Raw genomic sequence first — 13,818 nt, 5'->3', positions numbered from 1 at the left:
CCTCATTATATTATTAATTAAAAATCTCTATAAAACCCAATTGACTTGGGTATTTGAATAATTGGGAATATTTCCCTGGCGACCACCTTATATTTGATTTAAAACCAAGACACTGTAGTGAAACATATTTTCTGTGGCCAAATTTACTCACCCTTTCTTATATCTATCACAATTTATATCTTCCACCATTTTGGCTCACTACAGTTTAAGACCTCATCCATTTTAAATCTAACAATACTCCCAAAGAGATAATAAGGAAAGTCTTGTACAAAAATATTCATAGCTAATTTCTTTGTGGTGGCAAAAAAATTGGAAAATGAGGGGACTCCCTTCAATTGGGGAATGGATGAAGAAATTGTGGTATATGTTGGTGATGGAATGTTATTGTACTCAAAGGAATAGTGAACTGGAGGAATTCCATGTGAACTGGCATGACCTTCAGGATTGATTTAGAGTGAGGGGAACAGAACCAGGAGAACATTGTACACAGAGACTGAGACACTGTGGTACAATCAAATATTATGGACTTCTCTATTAGTAGCAATGAAATGATCGAGAACAATTCAGAGGGATTTATGAGAAAGAATGCTATCCACATTCTGAGGAAAAATTGTGGGAATAGAAACACAGAAGAAAAACAATTGCTTGACCATATGGGTCAATGGGGATATGATTGGGGATGTAGACTCTAAATTATCACCCTAGTGTAAACATCAGTAATATGGAAATTTTTGATCAAGGACACCTGTAAATCCCAGTAGAATTTTGCACTGACTACAGGAGGGGGGTGAGGGAGGTGAGGGAAAGAACGTGATTCATGTAACCAGGGAAAATATTCTAAATTAACTAATTAAATAAAATTAAAAAAATAAAAAGACAGTTAAACTTGGAATATGTATCTGTGATGAATGGAGTGCTGTTCTCAGTTTCAGATTCTTTGTGCAGCTGCCTTCAGAGTATACTCTCTGGGGATCTATCTTCTTTCAGTTCTTCAAATGTGGGATCATGCAAACAAAGGTGTTTTTTTTTTAAAATATATTTTATTTGATCATTTCCAAGCATTATTCGTTAAAGACATAGATCATTTTCTTTTCCTCCCCCCCACCCCCCATAGCCGACGCGTAAGTCCACTGGGCATTAGATATTTTCTTGATTTGAACCCATTGCTTTGTTGATAGTATTTGCATTAGAGTGTTCATTTAAAGTCTATCCTCTGTCATGTCCCCTCAACCTCTGTATTCAGGCAGTTGCTTTTTCTCGGTGTTTCCACTCCCATAGTTTATCCTTTGCTTATGAATGGTGTTTTTTTTCTCCTGGATCCCTGAAAGTTGTTCAGGGACATTACACCGCCCCTAATGGAGAAGTCCATTACGTTCGATTATACCACAGTGTATTAGTCTCTGTGTACAATGTTCTCCTGGTTCTGCTCCTCTCGCTCTGCATCACTCCCTGGAGGTTGTTCCAGTCTCCATGGAACTTCTCCACTTTATTATTCCTTTGAGCACAATAGTATTCCATCACCAACATATACCACAGTTTGTTCAGCCATTCCCCAATTGATGGGCATCCCCTCGTTTTCCAGTTTTGGGCCACCACAAAGAGCGCAGCTATGAATATTTTTGTACAAGTCTTTGTGTCCATTATCTCTTTGGGGTACAGACCCAGCAGTGCTATGGCTGGGTCAAAGGGTAGATATTCTTTTGTCGCCCTTTGGGCATAGTTCCAAATTGCCCTCCAGAATGGTTGGATCAGTTCACAACTCCACCAGCAATGAATTAATGTCCCTACTTTGCCACATCCCCTCCAGCATTCATTACTTTCCTTTGCTGTTATGTTAGCCAATCTGCTAGGTGTGAGGTGATACCTCAGAGTTGTTTTGATTTGCATCTCTCTGATTATAAGAGATGTAGAACACTTCTTCATGTGCTTGTTAATAGTTTTGATTTCTTTATCTGAGAACTGCCTATCCATTTCCCTTGCCCATTTATCAATTGGAGAATGGCTTGATTTTTTGTTCAATTGATTTAGCTCATTATAAATATGAGTAATTAAACCTTTGTCAGAGGTTTCTATGAAGATTTTTTCCCAATTTGTTGTTTCCCTTCTGATTTTAGTTATATTGGTTTTGTTTGTACAAAAGCTTTTTAGTTTGATGTAGTCAAAATTATTTATTTTACATTTTGTGATTCTTTCTATATCTTGCTTGGTTTTAAAGCCTTTCCCCTCCCAAAGGTCTGACATGTATACTATTCTGTGTTTACCCAATTTACTTATGGTTTCCTTCTTTATGTTTAAGTCACTCACCCATTTTGAATTTATCTTGGTGTAGGGTGTGAGGTGTTGATCTATTCCTAGTCTCTCCCACACTGTCTTCCAATTTTCCCAGCAGTTTTTATCGAATAGTGGATTTTTGTCCCAAAAGCTGGGATCTTTGGGTTTATCGTATACTGTCTTGCTGAGGTCGTTTTCCCCCAGTCTATTCCACTGATCTTCCTTTCTGTTTCTTAGCCAGTACCAAATTGTTTTGATGACTGCTGCTTTGTAATATAGTTTGAGGTCTGGGACTGCAAGGCCCCCATCATATGTGTTTTTTTTCATTATTTCCCTGGATATCCTTGATCTTTTGTTCTTCCAAATGAACTTTGTTATGGTTTTTTCTAAATCAGTGAAGAAGTATTTTGGTAGTTCAATGGGTATGGCACTAAATAGATAAATAAGTTTGGGTAGGATGGTCATTTTTATTATATTGGCTCATCCTATCCATGAGCAGTTAATGTTTTTCCAATTGTTCAAGTCTAGTTTTAGTTGTGTGGCGAGTGTTTTGTAGTTGTGTTCATATAGTTCCTGTGTTTGTCTTGGGAGATAGATTCCTAGGTATTTTATTTTGTCTAAGGTGATTTTGAATGGGATTTCTCTTTCTAGTTCTTGCTGCTGAGCTGTGTTGGAGATATATAGAAAAGCTGATGATTTATATGGGTTTATTTTGTATCCTGCAACTTTGCTAAAGTTGTTGATTATTTCAATTAGCTTTTTGATTGAATCTCTAGGATTCTTTAAGTAGACCATCATGTCATCCGCAAAGAGTGATAACTTGGTCTCCTCCTTGCCTATTCTGATACCTTCAATTTCTTTATCTTCTCTAATTGCTACTGCTAGTGTTTCTAGTACAATGTCAAATAGTAGAGGTGATAATGGGCATCCTTGTTTCACTCCTGATCTTATTGGGAATGCATCTAGTTTATCCCCATTGCAGATGATATTAGCTGTTGGTTTTAGATATATACTGTTTATTATTTTTAGGAATGACCCTTCTATTCCTATGCTTTCTAGTGTTTTTAATAGGAATGGGTGTTGTATTTTATAAAAGGCTTTTTCTGCATCTATTGAGATAATCATGTGGTTCTTGCTAGTTTGCTTGTTGATGTGGTCAATTATGTGGATGGTTTTCCTAATGTTGAACCAGCCCTGCATCCCTGGTATGAATCCTACTTGATCATGGTGAATGATCCTTCTGATCACTTGCTGGAGTCTTTTTGCTAGTATCCTATTTAAAATTTTTGCATCTATATTCATTAGGGAGATTGGTCTATAGTTTTCTTTCTCTGTTTTTGACCTGCCTGGTTTTGGAATCAGTACCATGTTTGTGTCGTAAAAGGAGTTTGGTAGAACTCCCTCTTTGCTTATTATGTCAAATAGTTTGTATAGTATTGGGGTTAACTGTTCTCTGAATGTTTGATAGAATTCACAGGTGAATCCATCAGGCCCTGGGGATTTTTTCTTAGGAAGTTCTTTGATGGCTTGATGGATTTCAATTTCTGATATGGGATTATTTAAGAATTCTATTTCCTCTTCTGTTAGTCTAGGCAGTTTGTATTTTTGTATATATTCATCCATTTCTCCTAAATTGGTGTATTTATTGCCATATAATTGGGCAAAGTAATTTCTAATGATTGCCTTAATTTCCTCCTCATTGGAGGTGCTGTCCCCCTTTTCATCTTTAATGCTGTGAATTTGCTTTTCTTCCTTCCTTTTTTTAATTAGATTGACCAGTACTTTGTCTATTTTGTTTGTTTTTTCAAAGTACCAGCTTCTTGTCTTATTTATTAAATCAATAGTTCTATCACTTTCGATTTTATTAATTTCTCCCTTAATTTTTAGGATTTCAAATTTGGTTTTCTGCTGGGGGTTTTTAATTTGATCGCTTTCGAGTTTTTTCAATTCCATTTCCAATTGATTGATCTCTGCTCTCCCTTGTTTGTTAATATGAGCTTTCAGGGATATGAATTTGCCTCTGATTACCGCTTTGGCTGCATCCCAAAAGGTTTGAAAGGATGTTTCGCCATTGTCATTTTCCTTGATGAAATTATTAATTGTTTCTATGATTTCTTCTTTAGCTAAACGGTTTTGGAGTATCATATTGTTTAATTTCCAATTGGTTTTAGATTTGGTTTTCCATGTACCATTACTAATCATTATTTTTATTGCCTTGTGATCTGAGAAGGCTGCATTCATTATTTCTGCTTTTTTGCATTTGTGTGCTATGTTTCTGTGACCTAATGTATGGTCAATTTTTGTGAATGTGCCATGTGGTGCTGAGAAGAAGGTGTATTCCTTTTTATCCCTATTTATTTTTCTCCATATGTCTATTAATTCTAATTTTTCTAAGATTTCATTCACTTCTTTTACCTCTTTCTTATTTATTTTTTGATTTGATTTATCTAAATTTGATAATGGTTGGTTTAAGTCTCCCACTAGTATGGTTTTATTGTCTATTTCTTCCTTCAATTCTCCTAGTTTCTCCATTAGAAATTTGGGTGCTATATTATTTGGTGCATACATGTTGATTAATGATATTTCCTCATTGTCTAGAGTCCCTTTTAACAAAATATAATTACCTTCCCTATCCCTTTTGATCAGGTCTATTTTTGCATTGGCTTTATCAGATATCATGATTACCACTCCTGCCTTCTTTCTATCAGTTGAGGCCCAGAAGGTCTTACTCCATCCTTTAATTCTGACCTTGTGGGTGTCAACCCGCCTCATGTGTGTTTCTTGAAGACAACATATGGTAGGGTTTTGGATTCTAATCCATTCTGCTATTCGTCTACGTTTTATGGGTGAGTTCATCCCATTCACGTTCAAAGTTATGATTGTCATTTGTGGACTCCCTGGCATTTTGATTGCCTTCCCTAATTCTAACCTTTTCTTCTTTGGCTCTACCTTTTAGTCCAGTGATTTACTTTGAATCAGTCCCCCTTGTCCCCTCCCTTGATGTTTCTCTTTTTAGTCCCTCCCTTTTTGTTCCCTCCCCCTCCCCCCCTCTCTTTCCCTCCCTTTTTGTTCTCCCTCTCCCCCTCCCCCCCTTGGTTTTCCCTTCTCCTTACCCTTGTTGGGTAAGATAGAATTCAAGATCCCAATGGATCTGGATGTTTTTCCCTCTCAGAGTTGATTTCCCTGAGATTGAGGTTTAAGTAAACCCCCCCCCTCTCTTCCTCTCCTTCTTATAGGAGTTTTCTTCCCCTCCCCTTCCCCTGTGAATCTTTGTGTGAGAACCATTATTCTATTTGGTCTTTCTTTACCCCCTATTTATACATTACATTTTCCCCACATATTAGTATACATAGGTTGATATAAATGTAGTCCTTATAGAAGAGAGTTTGAGTAAAAGAAGATAACATTTTTCCCCTTTCCTTAATATTTACCTTTTCAGGTATTCCTTGCTCTTTGATTTTCGGTATCAAACTTTCCACAGAGCTCTGGTCTTTTCTTTGCAAAAAGTTGGAAGTCTTCTATTTTGTTGAATGCCCATACTTTCCCTTGGAAGTATATAGTCAGTTTTGCTGGGTAGCTGATTCTTGGTTGGAGACCCAGCTCTCTTGCCTTTCTAAAGATCATGTTCCATGCCTTACGATCATTCAGCGTAGAACTTGCAAGGTCTTGTGTGACCCTGATTGGCATTCCTTTATATCTAAATTGTCTTTTTCTGGCTTCCTGTAGGATTTTTTCTTTTGTTTGATAGCTTTGGAATTTGGCAATTACATTCCTGGGAGTTGTCTTTTGGGGGTTTAGTGTAGAAGGTGTTCTGTGAGCTCTGTCAGTGGATGTATTGCCCCCTTGTTCTAGAATCTCTGGGCAATTTTCTTTGATTATATCTTGTATCACCATGTCCAGTTTGGTGTTTATTTCTGGCTTTTCTGGGAGTCCAATTATTCTTAAATTTTCTCTTCTCCCCCTGTTTTCCAGATCTATCACCTTGTCGGTGAGATATTTTATGTTCTCTTCTAATTTCTTGGTGTTTTGGCTCTGCTTTATTAGTTCTTGCTTTAAAGCCTGGTTTTCTTTTACAGTTTGGTCAAACTGGTTTTGTAGATGCGTGAATTTCTTTTGCATCATTTCCCACTTTTCCTCCCAGAGGGCTTCCATCTTTTTGGTCCTTTCTGATTCAAATTCTTCATGGGTTTGTGGAGAGTTTCTATTTCCTTTGGAAGATTTTGGAGAATTTTCTTGTATATCTTCTTCTATCTGCTCTGTATTTTGTATTTTGGCTCCATAGAATGTGTCCAGAGTCGCCCCTTTCTTCTTATTTTTCTTGGTATTTTGGGGCTTCTGTGCTTCTGTGGAGTTTGTCATCTCTGAACGTGGAGGATTGGCTTTTCTTGTCTTTGTCTGGTGATCAGAGGCTTTAGTCCTGGGCAGATGTTGGTTCTATGAGCGTTCCCTGGGTTAAACTGAATATGCCTCACTGGAACTGGAATGGAAGGGTCGGACCACGAGGCCACACTCTCCCCCTGGCTCGATTTCCGGAAGTTGCCTTCAGAATCCCTGGCCGTGAGGCTGTTTCGTCGGCCTGCGGGGGGGATGGGCTGCAGCTTCCCCAAGCTCCGAGAGCACAGACTTTCACTGAGACTTGGATAGCAGGATCTAGCCCATGAGGCTGTCTTGCCCGCCCTGAGGGTTGCTGTTGTTTTGACCAGCTCTTTGCAGCGGAGGCCCCAGGCAGTAACTTTCACCCGGACCGACAGGCTCTCTGCAGCGGAAGCCCCAGGCAGTAACTTTCACCTGGACTGGGACTTGGGTAGAAGACCCTGAGGGTTGTTGTTCCTCAGACCCTGCTCTCTGAGCCCAGCGCGGCTGCCGCTTCCGGGAGCCTTGGACTCTGCGCTCCTACCCCTGAGGTCCGAGGGATCTCGGGTTCTGGCTTTTGAGGGGAGCCGTACCTTTTGAACCGGGTCCAGGTCCAGGAGGAGGGTTCCCAGGGTCTGTGCTGTTGATCGTTTTGAATTTCGGCGCCTTAGGAGCTTCTAGTTTGAGATCGGTCGGGAAGGGTTTTCCGGAGATCTGAACTTCAGCTTTCTCTAAGCCGCCATCTTAACCGGAAGTCCAAACAAAGGTGTTTTTAATGGTCTTCTGATCTAAATTCTGGTTTCTGAGTAACCCCAGCCATTTCCCCCCACTTTGAACTGTGACCAGGGAGAGTGCTGCTCCCAAACCCCACTCCTGGGGCTACAAGCACTCCTGTCTGCTAGCACTCCTCCACCTTGAGATCTCCCCCACAGACAGGGATCAGTTTCTGAATATGAGCAATGCAACAGGAGAATTGCCTTCATTGTCAGCAAAGGGATTCTTGTAATCTCCTTCTGAGCAACTGTCTGATCTCTCACCCCCTTATTGACTGGGGATGAATGCTCCAGAAGCCTTTCCTGTTGTTTCAGTTGTGGACAAGTCCTTTTGGCTTGATGCGGTCTGTCCTAGTGCACTGTGCTCTACTTCCACCTCCACCTCTGTACACATCATCTGTCCTGCCGGTCTTTAAAGTCGTTTTGTGCTTGTGCTCCTCTCATTTTTTTGGTTTTGGGGTTTTCTGTCAGTCTCCCCACTTGGAACTTTGACAGAAGATCTCTCTGTACAGTCTGTGGGGGAGGGGTGTTGGATTTTGAGCTTCCCTGTCCTCTGGAGGTTTTTGATTGGATTAAAGTCCAGCAGTCTGTGGAGGAGGGGTGTTTGAGCTTGGGCTTCCCTGACATCTGAAGACTTTTGATGGGATTAAGTTCAGCTGCATTGGGCTGGATGTGGTCTGAGGCCAAAACCTCCTGGAAGGCTGGAGCAATATGGAGAGTCTCCAGCTCTGTGATCAGGCTGCCAGCTCTGTTGTGCTCCCTCTCTAGCTCCTTCCCCACTGCCTGTGTTTCATGCTGTAAGCCTGGCAGAGCCCTGTCTGCAAGGTACACCCTCCAGACAAGCCCCTTTGCCTGCCTAGAGGTTCCTGTTGCTGCTGGAGGCTTAGCGCTCTAAGTAGGGGGGAGGGGTTCTGGGATGGATTGTCCTTCTGCCTTCACCCTTGAACCTGAGTGATCTTGAATTCTGGCTTTTGGGGAGCATACCTTTTGGATTGAGTCCAGCTGGAGGGTTCCTTGCCTCTGTGTTTTTGTTAGATTTGGTTTTCAGTCCCCTAGGAGCGTTCAGTTTGTGATCGGTAAGGAAGGGATTTCAGAGATCTGACCATTCTCTGCATCTAAGCCGCCATCTTCACTCCACCCCTAGGAATGGCCAATGGTTTTCAATAAAAATGTTTTCATTCTTCCCTGCTTCAATAATTACACTTTTGAACCCTGTCTGTTCTTCAATCTTCATTATCCTCTGGCACTGAAGATGGAAAATGAGTGATGGTTTACTTCCTCCCCTGAAAAGGTTTAATTAAGACTTGAAGGGGTCCCTGAGGACATAAAGCAGAAAATGGGAGAGGATAAGAGAAATGCACTTGTAGGTGTCCAGTATGACAATGTAATAATCCTTTCTCACAGGGACCCTGTATTCTAACAAGGGTGACAACAACTCCAGAGATAAATCTAGGTAGAATATAAACAAAGAATGTCTGACCCCTTTAGCAACAGGCTGCCACTGTCTGTGTGTTACAGACAGATCTGTCCCACTCCCACTCAGTCACATCTTTCTTCTTCTAACTTCTTAAGTTTTCTTAGGAAAGAAACATATCTCACTTTGACCTTTTGCTGGCTCTGCCACTATCAAATTTGATTGGAGGTGTTATTTTATATTGTTAGGATTTGAATATTAGGAGACTTCAGCTGGGTAGCTGTTGGTAATCTACCATCTTGGCTCCAGCTTATTCACATACTTCTACTTTGTGATGTATGGATTCACACTATTTTATAGTTCTATAGTTATTTTGAATGGGTTTTCTTTTTCTATATCTTCCTGCTTGATATTTGTTGGAAAAACACAAAAACTGAGGATTATTCTGTTTTTTAAATATATCATGACTTAGTTGAGTATTTTAATTGATTAAATTAATTTTAGTTGATTCTGTAGGGTTCTTTAAGCAGGCCATCATATCATCTGCAAATACTGATCACAGCCCCCCAAATACTTATCTCTTCACAGTATTACTGTAGCTTCTATTCCTAGAATTATTTCTAACACTAATGGTGATAATAGATGTCCTAATTTTACTCCCAATTTCATTGGACAGACCCTTAAAATTTCTCTGAGATATATATATATATATATATATATATATACATACATAGATAGATAGATAGATAGATAGATCTGACTCTTCATCTTGCAAAATGCTATTTACCTCCCATCTCTAGGACTGGTTCTCAATTCACTGAGCTACCCAGCTGCCCCTGAGTGGAAAATCTTTTAAACATGTAACTGTAATCATTTTGCTAATTTTTTATTTAGTATTTTTGTATCAGCAGAGATAGTATGCATAGTCTTTAATTTTCTTTTCTTTCCTTTGTCTTTCCCTTGTGCAGGTAGCAAGACTTTGTAATAACAATAGTTTCAATAGAATTACATATTTCTGGTAATAGTTTATATAATATTGGGATTGATTTTTCTTTGAAGGTTTGATAGAATTTACTTTCAATTTTATCACTAGAAATAAAAGAAAATTATTGAGAGAGTAGCAGGAATGGCTTCACAGAAAAGATGACATTAAAACTGACATTTTAACAAAATTGGATAAATTTAATCATTTCATAGTGGAGGGCTCACATGAGTCATTCCACACGTATAAAAAAAGTGTGAGGATTCTTTTTGGCCCTATAAAAAATTAACAACTTTATAACCATTTAACCCCTTCCAATTTCCTGTTGGGTGGAAAAAGGGAAAGAAAAAAAGGAATATGTTGGTGATTCAATAAGGAATAAGTAGGTAGAACTCATTTCTCATCACTGAAGTATTCTAGAAGAAGAATATACAAATATGGAAGGAGTTGGGGGAGCAGGCATCACTTGAACTTCACTCTCCTCTGAATAGACAAAGGAGGGTTGAATACTTATTCTCATATATACTTTCTCCTGAAACCCCTACATAGAATTGTGCCCTTGCATTCAACTCAGTAGGGAAAGAGGGAGAGATAGTCAAAAGAGATAGAAAGACTTAAAAGTGATAAAATGTAACATCTAATTGATGAGGGCAACTGACAAGCAAAACAAAACTTCTTCCTTATAAGAATATATCAACTAAAGGTAAATTGGATTGATTCCTTCCACATTCATGAAGTGTAGGTGGCAAGGATGAACTATTCCATTGCTAGGCTAATGGAAAATGGACCATAGTTCTAAATATGCTGTAACTCCATTATCCACCCTTCTGGTCACAGGGCCCAGTGCAGAAAGCAAGGGCAGGATAAGGACCACAGATAGAGAGCCAGAGACCATAATGACTACAACTTGTAGCCCTGCAGTAAGAACACACGCTGTTCTGGCAACAACAACAACCCCAACCACTACATCTGGTATTTCTGGTTTGGAAAAAATCACTGTGCCTGCTTCCTCTGCCTTGCCAGAGACTATGGTAGCACCAACTGCCTGGTCTGGAGTGGAGATGAGCCCATCTGAAACTATGCTCATTGCAGAGATCTCAACCACCCTACCTGGGGATGGGACAGGAGAAGGTGTTCCTTCCTACCCAGCTACCGTTGACCCCACAGCATCAACCACATTCTTCTCCTGGACCAATGTGCCTCCAGCAGGGTCTATAAGCTCCTCAGCCACAAGTCTTTCCAGTGTCAGTAGAGAAGATCCAAAGCCAATTCTCTCTCTGGACACATCTGCTTCAGAGATCACATCCATGGCTACTGCAAGGGAAGGGCTGGCCCTAACTGAGTCCACAGCCACAATGGAAATCAGTCGAGGAGCTGAGGCTGAGATTCTGTCCACAAGTGGTTTGCCCAACATCTCAGCTTCCCCTCTCATTCCCAAAGATAAAATATCCACCTGGGCTACCATGACCACTATTGCAGACACTGGTAAGAACACTTCCTTCATTATCTTTCCTGCTGGAACATGGGGTTATATGTTAGTGAAATAGAGAGAGGAAAACAATCATCGCAGTTATAGACTCTGAGTCTGACATGTCCATGGAAGTCAACCTTGCCTTTTATCCCTTAATGACTCATGAAGGGTGTGTGATACAGTAGAAAGAACATGCATTCATGCCAGAGGACCTGGGTTCAAATCCTAGATCTGATATTTTCTTCCCATACAGGGAAGATTGATCAGGAAAGACAGATAATAAGGATGGAGCTTTTAAGGGATGGAGAAGATAAGCCTTTGTTTATAATTCTGATGACAAATTCATTTGGCAGTTGTCAACAAGACACCTCCTGGTACTTTGTGGATAGGATTGAGAACATGTCAAGGGCTAGAGTTATTATCAATCCATTCATACCTGCACTGGACAGATCAATAATAGCTAACACATATAAGGCCTATAATATTAAGGGACTAAAAGAGAGACCCATGTGGAGGTTCCAACAAGAATATTCAGAAGGTGTTGAAGCTTAAGGAATCAAGAGTAGGTCATCTGACATTTATCTAAAATTCTTTCTATGGGATGCAAAAATTAACACCCTTTCCCAGAGTTCATGATGGATTTCCCCCCCTCCAACCACATTATTCAGTGGCTGACCCAAGTAGAGGATATGGGACCCACCCCAACTCTATATCCCTTAGACTGTACCCTTTCCTATAATATTCATGTATGGCCATGGTCAATAGTTTTCATTCACAGTCCTTCTTTTATCAAACATAGCTCAAGCCAGGGCTCTCACCATCACAGGGACAGATACCACCCCTACATGGCACAGGACACACTCTTCTTCACCTCCTGTAACCTCATCTGAGGTTATCCCCATGACCTAGAACATGACATCAGTTCTCCCCAGGACTGATGCCACAAATCTAAATTTTAGCAAAAAATCAGTTATGCTCTCCCCCTTTCCCCTGTAGTCATTTCTTAGCCCTAAGTTCCCAAGTTCAGTGGTAAAGAGAAACACACATGTCACACTGACCACTTCTAAATCTCCAGTGTTCTCAGACACTCATCCTGGAGGCTAATTGGTCACCTCTGCAGGTTCAGCTGTCCTGGGAATGACTGCTCATGGTGAGCCACATGAAGTCTTAGAAAAAGACTCACAACTTTCCTTGACCACTTTAACCACAGAGATCACAAAAAGTAGTAATTTGATAGACATCACATGATGATTTGTATCTTCTCCACCACCTTGTCTCCACCCTCAGCTTTTACTCTTACAAATTTGAATTAGTGTAAACTGGAAAGTAGACTCTTTTCAGAAGAATTGGAAGCAAAGGTCCACCCTATTACCTCATTCCTTGTAATTCTTTTACTTAAGCTATTTTGTTTGGGAGAGGAGGGACTTTTAAATTTCATCTTAAAAACATAGTTCATTTTATCTTGCTATCTATACTCTATCCCTCAAGTGATCATAAACTGTCCACCTGTTGATAAATTTGAAAGTTAAAATTTTCCTCATAACTCTCATTTTTTTAGCATTTCACTCTTTATATCTTACTAATTTGAAGTTCATTTCTCTAAGTCAGGCAAGATGTTGGTTCATCCCTAGTTTTTGTCAGATTAATTTTCAGGTTTCTTTGAAAAATTTTTTCAAATAATGAATTCTTACCCTTGAAGGTGGACAAACCTCTTCATTTTACATGTGAGGAAACTAAGGCCCAAAGGTAGGACATGGGAGGGTAAGGATTTGAAGCCAGGTTTTCTGACTTCAAATTCACAAGTTCTTTATAGTGCCAGAGTAATGATAATGATTATAGCAATCAACATTTGAATCAAATTTAAAGGTTAACAAAGCAATTTATCTCATTCATGTAACATTTCTGAGGCTCAGACATGGGACTCTCTTTCTCTCCTGTACAGCATCAGAGAGCCCCTACTTGAAGGTTTTCAACCTCAAATTCACCATCCTCAACCTGTTCTACACAACAGACATGGGTCAAAGGGGCTCCAGCAAATTCAACTCCATTGAGGATGTCCTGCAACCTCTGGTGAGACTCTACCTCCACTCCTCTACCTCCTCTCTCCCAAGCTTTCTTCCTCAGCCCTGGGTATCCAGGCTTGCTATTTATTTAGCCAGGCACTCAGCAGTTTCTTCCTTTCCTTTTGTTTCTAGATCAACAACTTGTTTAGAAAAAGCAGCTTTGGCCCTCACTATTTTGGATGCAGGCTGACTTTGTTAAGGTGAGAGTCATGGGAGCTGATGGTTCAAATAGTAGGAACTAGCACATTCCCATCTGACTTAGATCGTGTCCAGATTGGTTCTTCCTCCACTTCCCTGTTGTAATTCCTTCTTTCCCAAGCTGAGGTGGGTAAAATATCCCAACCAACAAGCCATTAGAAAAATTCTGGGCTCCTTCTAGCCTTTTTCATGTGTAGAAAAGCTCCTTTCCCCACAACTTTTCTAAAGACAATGTTGCAACTGTTTTTACTTTTTCTTTATAGTTCCACATACAAGGAATAACATAGGGAGTA

General features: G+C 40.0%; 1 protein-coding gene across 2 annotated transcripts in view; it reads left to right on the top strand.

The window, feature by feature from the left end:
• Positions 1-13,818, top strand: part of LOC107651981 (mucin-16-like) — a 286,116-nt gene that overhangs the window by 255,160 nt on the left and 17,138 nt on the right. The window contains exons 1-3 of one of the 2 annotated variants that reach the window (XM_056820612.1): positions 9,541-11,278; positions 13,207-13,334; positions 13,460-13,527. The exons of the other annotated variant lie outside the window; for it this stretch is intronic. Of the exons in view, the coding sequence (XP_056676590.1) occupies positions 10,576-11,278; positions 13,207-13,334; positions 13,460-13,527 (899 nt within the window). The 5' untranslated portion in view covers positions 9,541-10,575. Of the gene's footprint in view, positions 1-9,540; positions 11,279-13,206; positions 13,335-13,459; positions 13,528-13,818 lie in introns of those variants that run through there. 2 annotated transcript variants of the gene reach the window in all.

The sequence above is a fragment of the Monodelphis domestica genome, chromosome 3 (genome assembly GCF_027887165.1).
Source record: "Monodelphis domestica isolate mMonDom1 chromosome 3, mMonDom1.pri, whole genome shotgun sequence".
Taxonomy (NCBI): Eukaryota; Metazoa; Chordata; class Mammalia; order Didelphimorphia; family Didelphidae; genus Monodelphis; species Monodelphis domestica.
This window is presented reverse-complemented; position numbering and strand designations above follow the sequence as displayed.